The sequence below is a fragment of the Bos indicus x Bos taurus genome, chromosome 15 (assembly GCF_003369695.1).
Source record: "Bos indicus x Bos taurus breed Angus x Brahman F1 hybrid chromosome 15, Bos_hybrid_MaternalHap_v2.0, whole genome shotgun sequence".
NCBI classification, from domain to species: domain Eukaryota; kingdom Metazoa; phylum Chordata; class Mammalia; order Artiodactyla; family Bovidae; genus Bos; species Bos indicus x Bos taurus.
Genome location: NC_040090.1, coordinates 2,970,590 through 2,987,163, shown reverse-complemented (window position 1 = coordinate 2,987,163; position 16,574 = coordinate 2,970,590). Strand labels below are relative to the sequence as shown.

The window sequence follows — 16,574 nt, the reverse complement described above, 5'->3', positions numbered from 1 at the left end:
GACGGACCCCAAGGCCTCCCAGGTGGGGGTTCTGGGCACCCAAGGCCCCCTAGATGGGGGTGCTGGGACAGACCCCGAGCCCTCCCAGATGGGGGTGCTGGAGCGGACCCCGAGGCCCCCCAGATGGAGGTGCTGGGCACCCAAGGCCCCCTAGATGGGGGTGCTGGGACAGACCCCGAGGCCCCCCAGAAGGGGGTGCTGGGCATCATTCCTTCAGGGCTTGATTTGCCTTCTAGCCCCTGTGTCTTCCAGAGCTCTTCTGCCCCAACAGTCTCTGCATTCTGATGTTGACAACAGTGTCTGAGACTACAGTTAGCTTCAAGTCTCTTTTTTTTTCATTCTTAGCATTTCTACTTGAGCCTCTTTTTGGGCCATTTGGTGATGTGAGTCCACTTGTTAAAGGACAAGAAATGTTCAGTGTTTACTCAGTGCCCTTGGGATGAAGTCCTTGAGTGTTTCATGGCCCCAGCCTGTCTTTCCTGGGCTGGCTCACCTCTCACCCACTCGTATCTGCGCTCCAGTTTAGGAAAGAAACTTTTATTTCTCTTCAAATTAACTCAACTTGAGCCGCCTGATACAGTTCTCTCAGCCTGAACTACCCCCTCCCCTTACTCTTCCTTTCTGCCCACGCAGCCTCTCAGCTTTCAAGGGCTTTCAAAGTCATCACTTCTGCAAAGGTTGCTCTCCTCAGTTCTCGGTGATGCTTCTACTACAAGCCCTGCGCTCACTCCCCTGTCCCCTTCTACTGGAAGCGCCTGCATCTTGTTTGTCTTCCCACTAGACAGGAAGCTCCATGAAGTCAAGCCATGAATGCCTTCTTCTCCACTGCTTTGCCAGTGCTAAACAAGGCCTGGCAAGGAAGAAGTGCTCTTACAAATATTTACAGTACCAATGAATGAATGTGGAAATAACAACCTAGCTTACAAAAAAAAAAAGATTTTTATGATGCATCCAACCCTCCCTGCAGTTGTTGGTGACTGCACAACAATAAGAATTTCACAGCACTGCCAACAATCGCACGAGGGTCGTGTGGCTGCATTGACGCTGCAGTGTTGAGCTGTTTTGTTCCAGTTTGTAACCGCTGCCAGGGCAGCACCTTGGCTGATCGATTTTCCTTTTAGCTTTAAGAGCAGCCATGAGCTGACCAAAAGATTCCAGAACCAGGCTGAAAGGCAATGGGACCCAAGAAAGCTCTTGTTCTGGAATGAATCTCTTCAAACTTGGCAAAAGTGGATTCCTTGTCAAGGGCTCCAAAAGACAGAAGCTGTTAAGGATGCTCCCGCTGGAATCTCACTCAACAACAACAACAAACCATCTCAGAAGCAAAACCTCACCTGAATCTCCATCCCCTGGTGTCTTGCCATAGACAGAGCAATTGCTGCCCCCTAGGGGTAGAAGGGCGGCCTTCCCAGGTGGCTCAGATGGTAAAGAATCTGCCTGCAATGCAGGAGATCTGGGTTTGATCCCTGGTTCCCGAAGATCCCCTGGAGAAGGAAATGGCAACCCACTCCAGTATTCTTGCCTGGAGAACCCCATGGACGGAGGAGCCTGGCAGGCTGCAGTCCATGGCATTGCAAAAGAGTCGACTTAGCTGCTAAACAACAGAGGAGGAGGGGCAGGCCTGGGGCAGGGGTGTGCATGGGACAATCTATGGTACCTGCCAAGAAAAGTCAGAGGACCGAGTGCCTCACGTGTTGCTTTCCCCTTTTTATTAAAAATAGACCCGAACACTTTATATATCATACAAAAGTTTCGTTCGCTGGTGGCAGCCGCGAGGACGCCTAGCCTCATGGCACTGATCCCCCACCTTCCCTCCGAGGGCCTCGGTCCCAGGGAGCAGTAGCCGGCCCGGAAGACGCCCACCAACCCTGCTCGCTCTGGAGAGTGCCAGCCGGGTGTGGGGCTGTTCAGGGGGGACATCCCCCGACCCCACCCCATGGCAAAGGTCAGATACTGAAAGTGCCTCTTCAGTGCCAAGGTAAACTGCCAAGTGGAGTAAAATGCAAACCCCTGGGATGCTTTGATGATCTCCCAGGGCCTGGGACTCCGGACTTTTTTTTTCTTCTGCCCGCCCCCCACCCCACGAATCCTGGCTGCTGCAAATGGGGGGTGGGGGTGGGGTGGGAAACGTCACCCTTAAGAGACTCCGGTACCTCCCGGCGTCTGAGGTCAGCATTTCACTCCACTTCGAGCCTTTTCTCACCTGCTATTCTGTGGCCTAGGATCTCCCGGTGCCAAGACTCGAGGTTGGTCCTCTGTTCGCTCGCAGAGGTGGAGCAAACACGGCTTCCTCCCGAGGGTCCTCTAAGCCTGCGTCTCTGCCCCTCCAGCCCCTCGGTTTTCAGAACCTTGGGGGCGACAAGTCCCCACGCCACCCCTTTCCCCTCCGTTTCTGCCTCTCCCTGACTGCTGCCCACGCCTGAACCTTCAACACCCCTGGGGTACCGCAGACCCCCATTCCAGGGGGGCCTGGGCGTGATGGGGTGGCGGCGGGGGGAGGGACGGCGGGAGCAGGGTCCCCCCCAGGGGTGGGGCAGTGCTCATGCTGGTATGGACGCGCGGCCGGGCGGGGGCAGGTGTGGGAGGGTGGGGCATGCGTCGGGAGGGCAGAGGCCGCCGGAAGCCCTCAGTCCCAGCCGTTGTCCTTCACCATGTGCGACATTTCAATGATGTACTTCCCCTCCTTGTACTTCTGGCTCGTCTCAAAAGCCTGCTCCTGGCGGGGGGAGGCCGGCAATGTGGGCCGACGGGTCCGCCTACCGCCGCCAGCGTAAGCCCGCCCCCTACCCGGTCCCCCCACTCCTAGCTCCCGCCTCCCTCTGGGTCAGGCAGACACCTGACGGGTGGCCCTCCCCCCCAGTACTTACATATTTCCAGCCCAGGGTGGTTTTGCAGCTCTCGCAGAAAATATCAGCTACCGAGTGCAGCCCCGTGAGCAGGAGGCGCTGTTCAGCTGGCCCGCACCCCACGTTGACCCTGGGAGACGGGAGGACCCAGCACGCGGGGGGGAGGGGCGGTGTGTCACTCCGTCAGCGCACCCCCAAAACAGCCCAGAAGGCCCAGCCTCTGGAGAGAGCGCAACTCACCCAGCTGAGAGCCCTGCCTCCAGCACCCCACCCCTTGCTGTCTAGCGCCTGGCACCCCAGTTCTCCCGGGCTCCCCACAAAAGAGCAACAGACCGGGCTTCCGCCAAAGGAGAGGCAAACCCAGAGGGCGCAGGGCACCCTCCTCGGTCGGCTCAGCCCCTCTCTTCAGAGAGGAAAGCTATTCACCCACACCCGCACACACGCACAAGGGAGAGGGGTAGACTCACACGGAGTTAAACAGGTAGGCTCGGCCATGGCTCCCCTGGAAGGACTGCGGAGACACAGGGCGGGCGGTGACTGCGGGGAACCCTTGACCCCGGGGGTCACGCGCTCCCTGAACCCCCCGCGGGGGCATGGAGGAGGGAGGCCAGGCTTCGTGGTGTCATCCCCGGGTGATGTTTGGAGGAATCTGATGCGGGGGGCGAGGGTGGGGGTGGGAGTGATGGAGGGGCGTTACCTTGGAGATGAGCTCGTCGTGTTTGGCCAGGTGTGCACGGCAGTGGACGCAGCTGTAGGTGCGGTGGCAGCGAGGCAGGTAGCTGCGGAAGGTCTTGGCGGGGAGGCAGGCGGGGGCCGGGCCAGGGTCGCAGCTGGGCATGACGGGCTGGAGGACGATGCCCTGGCGGGCGGGGGGCGCAGGCGCCGTGCAGCCCCCGCACAGACGGTCGCAGGTGAAGCAGCGGAGCAGGTTGGCTAGAGCCGTGTTTCAGGACGGGAGCGGTGCGGGGGGGCTGCCGGGCCAGGGCCCCCCCAGACGTGAGCCAGGCAGAAATGGAGGTCACCTGGGAAGGAGGGCAGGGTCACCAGGAAAGCCGGGGGGCCCTGCCGGGGGCACGGAAGAGCCGGGGCGCCTGCGATCACTTCCACTCCTGCTTTACCCATCCGCAGCAGCCCCGCTCCGCGCGCGCGCTCACACTGCATCTGCCACCCGGACTGACCGTCTGCTCGGGCCGGCCCCGCAGCGGATGGGGGGGGGGGGGTCTCAGCCCGGGAGGCGGTGTCTCGCCCTCCTGGGGCCAGAGCCAGCCTCCACCATTTTCCACTGGGAGCGGCCCGCTGCCATGGGAGCCGCGTCACTGGCAAATGCTCCTTCCTCCCTCGCTTTTCCATCCTTTTGTGAGGATGCGTCCCACGTGCGCTGGTAGGCTCTGTGTCTCTGGGGCTCAAAGCCTTGAAAAAGTTGGGGGTGCGTGCCGGTCCTTCCTTCCCGTGACCTCGGTTTGCAAGGTAATTGGCCCCAGCACACGATTTGTGTGGGTGGGAGGAGCGTGATGAGAAAGGGAAGGAGCGCGGGCAGGTAGGCAGACAGGCACACTCCAGTCCTATCGGGGGGCGGGGGCCCAGAGCCTGATGGACGTCTCTGCTGGGACCGAAGGCCTCGGACGGGGCTGCTGCCCGGCCCTGCGCTTGGGTTCGCTCATTCTGGCCCGGGAGCATCACTGGGCTTGTCTTCTCAGCTTCTGAGCTCGTCTGTCTCTCTCTACTGCCCTCTAGGACTGTTGCCTTGGCTCTCAGTGAAGCACGCAGCATAGGAGAGAAATGATCTTCCCTTTGGGCGCGTCTGACCGCCGGGGGCCAATGGCAAGTAGGGCCGGTGTCAGAGAGGCCGGCGGTCCCGGGCCGTGTTTGCGGCGCGGGCGCGGTGTCTCATGATGGGCAGCGTCACAGCCCCGTGGTTTGGGGGCACAAGGTACAGGATGTTTCTTTCCCCCTTCTCCCAGGGGCAGGGACTCTGGGTGACGCGAGATAAAAAGAATTGCCTGGTTCTGATTAAGAATCTTGAGGAGGATTCGCAGGCTTCAGCCCCACAGTGGCCGCGGGTGCTGGAGGCAGGGATAAGGCGGGAGGTGTCCTCTGCCGGCCCTGATAAGCCAGGGAGCCTCGGCCCGCTCCTCGGTGGAGCCTGCTGGCCGGCTCTGTGTGGCTTAGCGCCGGTCTGTTTCGGGGATGCCAGCCGGGTGCCCTGGCAACAGTAGGCAGAGGAGCCGGGGTGCGCAGGCTCCGTCCTGCCCTCCGCGGGGACCACCAGCACCCCAGCTGTTCCAGCATTGCCTGGGGCCGCCAGGTCGGCTCTCTGCAAAGCCTCCCGGCAGAGGGCATCGGCCGTTTCAGGCCCTCGGCCCCTGGTGGGACTCAGGAAGAGCACCCTGGGCTGAGTTCAGGGTGACATTGGGGTCCTCACCAGCAGAACACCGGCCAGCCTCCGCTGGACACGTCTGCCTTCAACTTTGCCCGCCAGTGAGTTCCCGGCGGCAAGCTCCACCTGGCGCCCCCCCCCCCCCCCGCCTCCACTTTCCCGGGGCCCGGGGAGGGGGCAAGGACCCCCAGCCTCACCCCGCCTGTCTTCCCTGCTTCCCCATCCCGCCCAGGGGAGGCTGCACAGAGAGCCCCTCTCGGGGGAGCGGGGGCAGGGTGCGTCGGGGTCACTTCTCTCCCCATCTCAGATGACCGGGAGAAGCAAGGGGAGCCAATGACGGGGGCAGAAGCGCGCCGGGGTGCTGACGGCCCCCCGAGTGAGCCGCGGCTGGACCGTGGGAGGCGCGGGGAGGGGGTGGGAGGGAGGGGTTGCTGAGCAAGCGGCGCTGACGGCAGAGGCGGAGGCTGGCGGAGCCAGGTGCGAATCCCGTGCCTCTTAGGGGGGAAAAAAAGGAAAAGGGAAAAAGGGAGGGGGACACCTGCTCACAATGGATGCTCGCATCTGCTCGGAGGCCGCGAGCCCCCCCGAAGGCCTGGCATCCTCGGTACGGTACGGTCCCAGTGATGAGCCGCGCAGCAGGCTCCCGGGGCGGGCTTGGTGGCGGGGGAGGGGGGGGTCTGCACCCCAGCGGCCAAACAATATAAACAGGGCTGCTTGATCAAACAGGGGTGCCTGAGGCTGCGGCCAAAGTTGCCGGGAAGAGCTCGCAGAGGGATGAGGCGGGGAGGGGGAAGGGAGGACAAAGGGTGGATGGAAAATGCTTTGGCGAGGGAGGAAAGCCACGCGCAGCCCGAGGGGGAGACGCACAGACGGGGAAAGGTGTGCTTGGAGAAGGGCTGCCCCCTCACCTTGAGGCCGGCTCCAGAGATCTCCGTCTATCTCCCCCTCTCTCTCTCAATCTCTCTGCGCTCTCTTCGCGGCTCCTTCCGCTCCTTCAGTGGGGAAGGGGCGGGGGGCGGGGAGGGTGGTGGTGAGGGGCTCCAGACCCGGGCTGCCAAACTGGCCCAGCTGCGGGGGGCGGGGGGGCGGCCAGAGGCGGCCTCCCGCCGGTACCCCGGTCTGTGGGTGAATGTAGCTGTGTGTTGTGGGACTGCATCATAACACTGTGAGTCATCCGGGCCCCCACCCCCCTCACCTCCCACGTCAGAGCGGGGCTGGGAGACACAGGAGGCGGGCTGGGAGGCAGGCAGCGGGCAGGCGTCGAGGGCTGGGGCTGGGGCAGCGATGCCCGGGGGGCGGGGGCGCGAGCCAGGGGCGGGCAGGGAGGGGAGCCGGGGTGCTGGGGAGGAGGGCCCCGTGGCCAAGGAGACCGCCAGAAGCTGGGGGGAGGACAGGGCTGGGCAAGGATGGAGCCCGCGGTACGGGTGGCGGGGCTGGACCAAAGACGAGAGGCTGAGAGCCGGATGCACAGTCAGGACCCACCGTGCGCTCAGTCAAGATGCTACATTTCCCATTTCAGCTCTGATGCTGACGCGGGGGAAAGCAAGCCATTTTAATGGTCACGGATGGCATGGGACGCCCCCAAGCTTGTACCAGGCGCTTCCAAGCCTCAAAGCCTCCGGTTCAGTACACCGCCCCCCCCCTCCACCCGCCCCCGAAGGAGTCACAAACCAAAAATGACCTCTGACAGGCAAACCTCTTATCGACTACTTCCAAATGAACTGTGCTTCACGCACGGAGACACCCATGTTACATAAGATTCTCTGCTGGGCTCTAAACTTTGAGGGAAAAAGGAAACTCCTCTCTGCATCCCAGGACTGCAATGCCAAGTGCAGAGCTTTGCCTACAGAAGATGCTCAAAAAACAGTAGTTGAGTTGCAAATATCTTCAGACGTTGTCCAAGTGTCTGGCTTTGGTCTCGGAAGAGACGTGAGTTGGAATCGCAGCTCTGCCAATACACTTACCAGGAACCACTGGGCCAGTTACTGATAACTTGTGTGCCCCTGTTTTCTCCTTCTGCTAAATGAAGCTGATGTTTACCACAGGGACATGTGAAGTAAAGTGAGATAATATGTAAACATCTAAAAAAAAAAAAAAAAGCTTGGCACCTGATAGGCAGCTAGTAAACAGTAGTTACTGGCATTTCAAAACAGTGTTCTCAACTTGAATACCCCTCAACCCCGCGTGGAGTTACTCTTAAATTCTGATAGCTCAAGAGGCACATGCCAAATTTGTGTCTTATGAAGAACTTAACATCTTTCGTGCTGTTTTTCTGTCAGTTTCCAGTTATACTTCATGTGAGCCAAAATATTTCTCATAAACTTTTGCCCTCTGCAAGTTGCTGAAGTATGTAGACACAGAACATACCCTCTAAGGTAAAAACCTAGATTTCTAACCGAGGTGAACGTTCAGAAAAAGTACTTTTTCACAAGTAAAGGGGGGAGTGAAAAGTTAAGGTAGGGAAATGAGGTTAATGGGAGGCAATGCTAACTGGGTATGAAAAGTGAAAGGAATTCTGAATATTTCTTCAGGATACCTGGTAGTTCTTTGGAGAACTAATACACAACACGGTGAATGAATTAATTAAAGCAAACCATCCGAGAATATCCTTCAGTTTAAGGTAGATTCTGAAAACACAAAGTCGGTATCTTGAGTGATGTTACCAGAGGTTTGGAATTGACAGGTAGCACTGAGTAAAGAAAGAAGAGGGAAATGTTCTCATCTGGACAGAGATGAGGAAGGAAATGTAAGTGGAGGAAGAATTTGTTGAGGAAAATAGAAGGAAGTGTGAAAAAGGAAAGTGAGTAGTTTTTTAGGGCAAGGTTTGAAAGTGTAGAAGCAAAAAATTAAATGAACTCAGGAAGATGATCACGAATTTAGCTGGAGAGGAGAATGAAAAAGGCATGTGAGGGCAGTGTTATCTGAGGGTGGGGTGGAGAGGAGAGGAGTGCTTGGTGAAAGACTGAACGTGAGGAAAGAGTGTGGGCAAGCACAGATGCTTTCAATGTTGCACCCTGAGCCTTTCTGTGTTTAAGAAGCAAAATGGAGAGCAGGCCCTAAAGGAGGGGGAGGGGTTTTTTCTCCCTAAACTCAGCTTGAGATGGCTATTTAATATCCAAATTAAGATGACCTTGGGACTTACCTGGCGGTCCAGTGGTTAAAACGCCACACTCCCAAGGCAGGGGACATGGGTTCTATCCCTGGTTGGGGAACTGCGTGGCATGGCCAAGGAAAATGAAAGAAACAGAAAAAAGAATGATGACTTGAAATAACTGGGAGAAACTGCCTCAAGGGAGAGAATGTGGAGGCAAAGAAACAGATCTGGGAAGTGGACTGCGTGTGAACAGGAGAGGATGAGCTCATAGAGGATTTTGCAAATGAAAGACTAGAACTGGACTCTTTTTCTGTGTGTGTGAAAGTTGCTCAGTCATGTCCAACTCATTGCAATCCATGGACTATACAGTCCATGGAATTTTCTAGGCCAGAATACTGGAGTAGGTAGCCGTTCCCTTCTCCAGGGGATCTTCTCAACTCAGGGATTGAACCCAGGTCTCCTGCATTGCAGACGGATTCTTTACCAGCCACAAGGGAAGCCCTAGAACTGGATTTTTGCAGAATGGTGAGCAATTAGAGGATACCTGGTAGTTCACGGGAGAACTAATACCTGCACGGTGAGTGCATTAAATAATTAAAGCAAACCATCGGAGACAGACGGGCTTCCCAGGTGGTACTCGTGGTAAAGAACCATGATGTGGGTTTGATCCCTGGGTTGGGAAGATCCCCTGAAGGAGGGCATGGCAACCTATTGCAGTATTCTTGCCTGGAGAATTCCATGGACAGAGGGGCCTGGCGGGCTACCGTCCATAGAGTTGCAAAGAGTCAGACAGGACTGAAGCAGCTCAGCACACCACACACACGCATCCAAGAGAGAAACGTGAGAAGTAAGGATGGCACTCTTAGAAAGTGAGGGCTAAGGTGGGGCCAGCTGGAAAAAGGCAACCCAGAAAATCTTCCTAGGCTTTTCCACCCGGATTAACTCTGTGAGCTGGACTGAAGAAAGTATTCATCTCTAACGAACGGATGACAGTTACAGCATGTCCTTCACAGGATTCTTGTGAGGATTAAATGGATTTATACCCTTAAAGCCCATAGAGCACGATGTGGCATCTAGTACTATGCATTCACTATGTAATAACTGAACTCATACTCCAAAATCTTGGGTTTTAATACTGCTGCTACTGCTGCTAAGTTGCTTCAGTCATGTCCGACTCTGTGCGACCCCATAGACCGTAGCCCACCAGGCTCCCCCGTCCCTGGGATTCTCCAGGCAAGAACACTGGAGTGGGTTGCCATTTCCTTCTCCAATGCGTGAAAGTGAAGTCGCTCAGTCATGTCCGACTCTTAGCGACCCCATGGACTGCAGCCCACCAGGCTCCTCCATCCATGGGATTTTCCAGGCAAGAGTGCTGGAGTGGGGTACCATTGCCTTCTCCAGGGTTTGAATACTAGCTTGGGCAAATCCCTCCACCTGTCTTAGTCTCCTCTCTCACCTGAAATTTAATAAAGCTGACTTTACAGGTGGCTGTGAAAGAGGACACCTGAAAGGGCTTTGAAAAATGTAAACTACAAACAGATGGCTTCATTATAGCTCTCATCCTCAATCTATAATAAAGCCTTAAGAGCTCACATCCGATGCTTTCTATGTTACAGGCATTGGGTTTAGTGCTATATATGCATTATCCTTGGAGAAGGAAATGGCAACCCACTCCAGTATTCTTGCCTGGAGAATCCCAGGGACGGAGGAGCCTGGTGGGCTGTCACCTATGGGGTTGCACAGAGTCGGACACGACTGAAGCAACTTAGAAGCAGCAGCATGCATTATCCTATTCATGCTTCAAAACAACTTGAAGATAAATTGTTATCTCTATTATACAGTCAAAAAAACCCAAACAACACATGGGTCTAAACCTGTGATATACCCAAAGTCACACAGCAAGCAAGTGGCAAAGAATATTCCCAAGTCCAAACGCATCAGAAGTGTATAAAGTGAAAGTGAAGTCGCTCAGTCGTGTCCAACTCTTGTGACCCCATGGACTGCAGCCCTCCAGGCTCCTCTGTCCATGGAATTCTCCAGGCCAGAATACTGGAGTGGGTAGCCTTTCCCGTCTCCAGGGGATCTTCCCGACCTAGGGATCGAACCTGGGTCTCCCACCTTGCAGAGATGCTTTACCTTTACCGTCTGAACGTATAGATGTGGCCCAACCTGTTGCTTGTGGGGTGAATGATTGCCCTTGTATAACCGGCAGAGATTTGGGGAGGGAAAGAGTCCCCAGCAAAGCTCTCCGCTTAACAGGAGAGGGGTTGTTGGGTAATGACTGCCTTGCAGAGTAACTGGAAGAAATTTATTTTTTATTCTCTTATTTAAGTAAAATGCTCTGTAATGCTCTCCAGGGGTCAAACGCTGTGTCAGGACGGGGATGGCAGTTCAGTTAGTCTCTGATGAGCTGCTTGGCTGACCTCTCTCTATCCCTAGGTCTCCTCGTATCCACACAGGGCTCCGCGCCCCGCTTCCAGGCGGCTGTGGGGCCTACATGGTGAGCCCCCTCCCCTGCCCGCCTCCCTTCCCCTTCTCGGGCCGCAGGTGAGCAGGAGCGACGGGGAGAGGGCCCGCAGCCACGGCGCCTCAGCGGCCACCGTCCCCTCAGCTGCCAGTCCCCGCCGCGCACGGGGGCGTAACCACCCCGCCTCCTGCTTCCTTCTCCAGCTGCTTGACGAACAAAGACGGCAGCCGCCCCGCCCACCTTTGACGTCACGGTCAAAAAAAATTGACTACAAGTCCCAGAGGGCCGAGCGGCGGCGAGAGCGCGACCGCTCGCGACAGCTCTGGTACAACTACATCTCCCAGGGGGCCCCGCGCGGCCGCTCCTTCCCCACTGCGCAAGTGTGGAAATGCTTGTTTTCGGCGTGGGTCTCGGTGAGCCCGTCTCTCTTCTGGGCTTAGGTCCTGTCTTCTTGGTTTCGAGGTTTGAGCTCGTGGCTGTACAGGTGAGGTAGTAAGTTCAGGATCGCAGCCGCCGCCTGCTTAGAGCCTGCGCAGATTTCGGTGCCTGGGGAGGCTGGGACGAATGCTAGACCTGGAGCTGCGATCTAGATCGGAGATAATTCTTTGCTGTTCCTCGGCGCTTTCTAGTTTACTAAAATTTTTCTTTCCCTCCGACCATCCCGGTTAATCCCCAGAACAGAACTTTGTGTGGGGAACTGTAAGCGCCTCCAGTTGACAGCGGAGGAAAAGGTTGAGAGGAGCTAAGTGAAAAAGACACTGCTGGTGGTTGCTGAACGGTTTCCTTGATGCTGTTTGCTTCTGAGTCCCAACTGGGTATTCTCTGCTCTGCCTCCAGATTGCTGACTCCCTTTTTTTTTGACCCAAGGATTAGGGACTGGGCATCTGTAGCTTTTTCAAGTCTGGAGTACCCGAAAGAGTGATAGTGATGAAGGGAGCAACAAACGTGCTGTAATCAAGTCTGTCAGTATGTAGGTATCTTTTTTTCCGCCGACGTCTGAGTTAGTTATCCACTCGGTGTTTTTACAGAGGTGCCTTTTGGTTGTCAAGCTCTATTTTAGGTACTGGAGTTACAGCACCAAACCAAAATGCCCAACCCTTACCTTCTAGTAAGGGTAGATAGACAGTAATCAGATATATAGTGGGACAGGTGGTGATGAGAGATAAGGGGGAAGAATAAAGCAAAGGAGAAACATCCTCTGGAGGATTTTGAACCGAGTCCTAACTTCTGTTTAGATCTGATTTTGGCGTTCCAGACAAAGCAGCCACACAGGAAAGATGGGAGAGGAGGCCAATGATGACAAGAAGCCAACAACTAAATTTGAACTGGAGCGGGAGACAGAGCTTCGCTTTGAGGTGGAGGCGTCGCAGTCAGTTCAGTTGGAGCTGCTGGCTGGCATGGCAGAAATCTTCGGCACAGAGCTGACCCGAAACAAGAAGTTCACCTTTGATGCCGGCGCCAAGGTGGCTGTCTTCACTTGGCACGGCTGTTCGCTGCAGCTCAGTGGCCGCACCGAGGTGGCTTACGTCTCCAAGGATACCCCAATGTTGCTTTATCTCAACACGCATACGGCCTTGGAGCAGATGCGGAGGCAGGCAGAGAAGGAGGAGGAGCGAGGCCCCCGGGTGATGGTCGTGGGCCCCACGGACGTGGGCAAGTCCACCGTGTGCCGTCTGCTGCTCAACTACGCGGTGCGTTTGGGCCGCCGGCCCACGTACGTGGAGCTGGATGTGGGCCAGGGCTCTGTGTCCATCCCCGGCACCATGGGGGCCCTGTACATTGAGCGGCCAGCGGACGTTGAGGAGGGGTTCTCCATCCAGGCCCCGCTGGTGTACCACTTCGGCTCCACCACGCCTGGCACCAACATCAAGCTTTATAATAAGGTCAGAGCCCAGGGCAAGGCGGTTGGAGGGAGGGGGCCGGCGTTTGCCAGGTAAAACTCTCTGCCCCCTCTCAGTGGCCATCACTTCCAGGGTGATGGGTTTTGGAAAAGACAGTTTCAAAAATAGTTCAACCTCAGATGGTTAAACATTTCTAGGGACCTATTCTTAAGTAGGTCCTATTCTTCCCTGGTGGCTCAGACGGTAAGGCGTCTGCCTACAATGAGGGAGGTCCGGGTTCAGTCCCTGGGTTGAGAAGATCCCCTGGTGGAGGGCATGGCAACCCACTCCAGTACTCTTGCCTGGAGAATCCCATGGACGGAGGAAGCTGGCAGGCTACAGTCCATGGGGTCGCAAAGAGTGAGACACGACTGAGCGACTTCACTTCATTCTTAAGTAATTTATTACATTTCAACTTGGGACATGAAATACCAGAGACAGAAAAAACAACATAAAATGAAAACTAACTCCATGTTATGTGGTTAAAACCACCGCCATCAGGAATGTCCTTTTTCTTGAACCTGATACCACTTAGGCTAAGGAAGGATCGTGTGGCCGAGGGTTCGTTTTGTGCCTTTTCTCCCTCACGTGGACCCTTTCTTCTGCAGATTACATCTCGTTTAGCCGATGTGTTCAACCAGAGGTGTGAAGTGAACCGCAGGGCCTCGGTGAGCGGCTGTGTCATTAACACCTGTGGCTGGGTCAAGGGCTCTGGTTACCAGGCCCTGGTCCATGCAGCCTCAGCCTTTGAGGTGGATGTCGTTGTGGTTCTGGATCAAGAACGGCTCTACAACGAACTGAAACGGGACCTGCCTCACTTCGTCCGCACGGTGCTGCTCCCCAAGTCGGGGGGTGTGGTGGAGCGCTCCAAGGACTTCCGGCGGGAATGCCGGGATGAGCGCATCCGTGAGTATTTCTATGGGTTCCGGGGCTGTTTCTATCCCCATGCCTTCAACGTCAAATTTTCAGATGTGAAAATCTACAAAGTCGGGGCACCCACCATCCCAGACTCTTGCCTGCCTCTGGGCATGTCTCAGGAAGACAATCAGCTCAAGCTGGTGCCTGTTACCCCCGGCCGAGATATGGTGCACCACCTGCTGAGCGTCAGCACGGCGGAGGGCACAGAGGAGAACCTCTCCGAGACCAGCGTGGCGGGCTTCATCGTGGTGACCAGTGTGGACCTGGAGCACCAGGTGTTCACCGTTCTCTCTCCGGCCCCCCGCCCACTGCCCAAGAACTTCCTTCTCATCATGGATATCCGGTTCATGGATCTTAAGTAGCGATCCGCAGGCAGCCTTGCTGCCTGGGGCCTGGAGGCCTTCCGGCCATCACCAAGGGCATACGGGCTGAGGGATGAGCACCTCTTGCGGCCAGGCTGCTGGGTAAATGGTGGACTACCAGAAAGCATACGTTCTACCTCTTAAAAACAGGTGGTGGTCACCTAACTCTTCCAGTTGTGAACCAAAGGTTTCTTAGGTCACCGAAGGTGCCACCAGAGAAGCCCCCTTTCTTTCACTGTGCTACCACGTGGACTCATTTATTACCATTTTATCTTCTGCATATACTACTTGTTATCTCATTTGTCTGCAAAGAGTGAATTCAAAGGACTCCTCCCAATAAAGTTCATACTTGGAAAAAAAGAAAAAACTATTTTAATAAATATTTTTGCCATAGCACAGGAGTTGGTATCATTTTTTAAAGCTTGGGTTTTTTCCCCCTAAGCATTGTAGAAATATTATTGGAATGATGTATTACTGAATGCCTAGAGAAGAAGAAAGCCAAGAGCCCACCTGTGAGCTAAGCAGGTGAATATTTATGATGGGTTTCCTTTTCCTCTGCACTTGGGTGAATAGATCCTAAATCTGTTGTCAGTGATGGGTTTAATATAAGGAACTAAACAGACGGTGGTAAACTTGGGGTGAGATTTCAGATTGGATATTATCCAGAGATAGCTCGTTTTCTCTCAGCCTCAGCTCTCTGCTCTCTGTCCTGTTGTCTGTTTAATTGGAATCAGATCCCAAGTCAAAAAATACATTTGAGCTTCCAGGTGATAAGCCGGGACAGCCCATCTCTTTGATCTCTTGCAAACAATTGGTTTCCCTAGTTTGGACTTGTATTATTGAATAAGTATCATGATGACCTTATCCATTGATTCTTTTCACAAATTTTTATCATGCACCTACTGTGTGACAGGGACCTTTCTAGATGGGGGAATGAGATGGACAGAGTCTTGCAGAGCTTACAGTAAACATAAAAAGTGAGGTGCTGTGCAGAGAGGCTTAAGATTGGGCCATAGGAGGCGGAGCGGCCCGGAGGCTTTTTAAATCAGGTGGTCAGGAAAGGCCTCTTCTGAGCACACGTTTTGAGTTAAGACCTGAATGGCTGTGTGCAATGGGGACAGAATCTTCCTGGTGGAGGAAGCAGTGTAAAACCCTAAAAGGAGCAAGCTGAGCGTGTTGGATGAAGGGAAAGGCCAGCATGGTGGGAGTGACATAGCAAATCAAGGGGAGAGGGAAAAACTCAGGCTGGGGTGGGAGGCAGCAAAGACCAGATAGTGTAGGGCTTTTGTAATCCAAGAAGAGTGGGAAACGATGGGAGAGAGGTAAGAAGCTCCAATACTTTGGCCATCTGATGCGAAGAGTTGACTCATTGGAAGGACCCTGATGCTGGAAAACATTGAAGGAAAAGGAAGAAGAGGGTGGCAGAGGATGAGATGGTCAGATACCATCACCTACCCACTCACTCAATGGACATGAAATTGAGCATGCTCTTGGGAGATAGTCAAGGACAGAGGAGCCTGGTGTGCTGCAGCCCATGGGATTGTGAGAATCAGACATGATTTAGGGACTGAACAACAACAAAAACACGGACTGGGTAGCTTACAAACATCTGAAAATGGTCAGATTTCTGAAGGCTGGAAAGGCCAAAATCAAGGAACCAAGCATAGTCACATTCTGCCAAGGGCTCTCTTCCAAGTTGCAGATTACCTGCTTCAACTGTGTCCTCACAGAGTGAGAGGGGCAGGGAACTCTCTGGAGCCTTGTTTATAAAAGCACTAATCCCATTCATGAAGGTCTACATTCATGATCTAAGCGTCTTTCAAAGGTTTCATCTAATATTGGGGATTTCAACATAATTGCGGGGAGGCGGGGCACAAAAATTCATACCATTGCAGGTGGTTGAACACAGGAATGGCATGTTTTAATTTACATTGAAAAGATTTCTGCTGGGCAGAAAATGGATTATAGAGGCAAGAAAAGAAGCAAGAACACAAGTTGGACTTTTGAGGTAGGGTCAGCGTGAGAATTAATGATTCAGAAGAGGGCAGCAGAGAGAGTTGAGTAGATTGCCTCGGGAGATTTCAGAGGTAAAACTGACAGGACTTGCTGATGGGGGTGGTACGGAAAAGCACGTGGAATCAAAGGTGATATGATTGTGGATATCAAAAATGATACCCACATTTTTTACTTGGGCATCTAGATTGGATCTGAGGTTGAGGACACTTTGGGAGAGAGGATAAAAAAGTACAGATACTTTGAAAATACCGATAAACTACACCAGGAGAAACTATGAGGTATTGCTTGACATACATAGCAAAGTAATTTACGTGAAGTTTGGTGGTCTGGATATCTCATTGTTTTAGTCTAGATTTTGCAATACTTTTCAGAAGTGGCTATCAATTTAAATCTTGTGTTCTATTAAACATCCTTTCCAGGAAATATCTTGCACAATTCTAAGGAAAATTGGAAAAGAAAATGGAATCTCTCTCTAAACCCTGGGATAGTTTATGCCACTGTCAGTACTCATCCAGCTAAGAGCTTGGTGTTCAGTAATCCAGTGTCCTAGGGGAGTTCAGTGTATGTGGCTGGTCAGTGGGCTGTCCAATGCTCATTCCCATTTAGCACTGTCT

At 54.3% G+C, this 16,574-nt stretch overlaps 3 protein-coding genes across 8 annotated transcripts; 1 reads left to right on the top strand and 2 right to left on the bottom strand.

Moving 5' to 3' along the window:
- Positions 1-1,687: 1,687 nt before the first annotated feature.
- Positions 1,688-6,469, bottom strand: YPEL4 (yippee like 4). The gene is made up of 5 exons (XM_027562282.1): positions 6,132-6,469; positions 3,544-3,868; positions 3,314-3,357; positions 2,868-2,976; positions 1,688-2,716 (listed from the first exon to the last, which is right to left on the bottom strand). Exons 2-5 carry the CDS (start codon positions 3,682-3,684, stop codon positions 2,627-2,629), a joined length of 384 nt encoding a protein of 127 aa, XP_027418083.1. The 5' UTR covers positions 3,685-3,868; positions 6,132-6,469; the 3' UTR covers positions 1,688-2,626.
- On the top strand, positions 4,323-14,338 carry CLP1 (cleavage and polyadenylation factor I subunit 1). Of its 6 annotated transcripts, none has more exons than XM_027562279.1 (3): positions 4,323-4,776; positions 12,020-12,667; positions 13,273-14,338. In XM_027562279.1, the coding sequence occupies exons 2-3, from the start codon at positions 12,062-12,064 to the stop codon at positions 13,942-13,944; spliced, it is 1,278 nt and encodes a 425-aa protein (XP_027418080.1). In that variant the 5' UTR covers positions 4,323-4,776; positions 12,020-12,061; the 3' UTR covers positions 13,945-14,338. The 6 variants fall into 6 exon arrangements, with proteins under 6 accessions (XP_027418080.1, XP_027418081.1, XP_027418082.1 ...); XM_027562280.1 differs by lacking the exon at positions 4,323-4,776 and adding an exon at positions 5,686-5,827; XM_027562281.1 differs by lacking the exon at positions 4,323-4,776 and adding an exon at positions 10,371-11,197.
- LOC113906005 (translation initiation factor IF-2-like) lies at positions 4,684-6,971 on the bottom strand. The gene is made up of 5 exons (XM_027564030.1): positions 6,960-6,971; positions 6,419-6,656; positions 5,770-5,876; positions 5,269-5,717; positions 4,684-5,209 (listed from the first exon to the last, which is right to left on the bottom strand). Exons 1-5 carry the CDS (start codon positions 6,969-6,971, stop codon positions 4,684-4,686), a joined length of 1,332 nt encoding a protein of 443 aa, XP_027419831.1.
- Positions 14,339-16,574: the final 2,236 nt, after the last annotated feature.

Bases quoted from the DNA above. Each gene is read 5' to 3' on its own strand.
- YPEL4 (XM_027562282.1), bottom strand. From the start codon at position 3,684: ATGCCCAGCTGCGACCCTGGCCCGGCCCCCGCCTGCCTCCCCGCCAAG. The intron at 2,977-3,313 runs GTGAGTCTACCC...CCCGTCTCCCAG, and splicing joins GCCTACCTGTTTAACTCCGT to GGTCAACGTGGGGTGCGGGC. The intron at 2,717-2,867 runs GTAAGTACTGGG...TCCCCCCGCCAG, and splicing joins CCACCCTGGGCTGGAAATAT to GAGCAGGCTTTTGAGACGAG.
- LOC113906005 (XM_027564030.1), bottom strand. The intron at 5,877-6,418 runs GTGAGGGGGGTG...CCCGCCACCAAG, and splicing joins GCCCCGCTCTGACGTGGGAG to CCCGCCCCGGGAGCCTGCTG. The intron at 5,210-5,268 runs GTGAGGACCCCA...GAGTCCCACCAG, and splicing joins GGCTGGCCGGTGTTCTGCTG to GGGCCGAGGGCCTGAAACGG.
- CLP1 (XM_027562279.1), top strand. From the start codon at position 12,062: ATGGGAGAGGAGGCCAATGATGACAAGAAGCCAACAACTAAATTTGAA. The intron at 12,668-13,272 runs GTCAGAGCCCAG...TTTCTTCTGCAG, and splicing joins ACATCAAGCTTTATAATAAG to ATTACATCTCGTTTAGCCGA.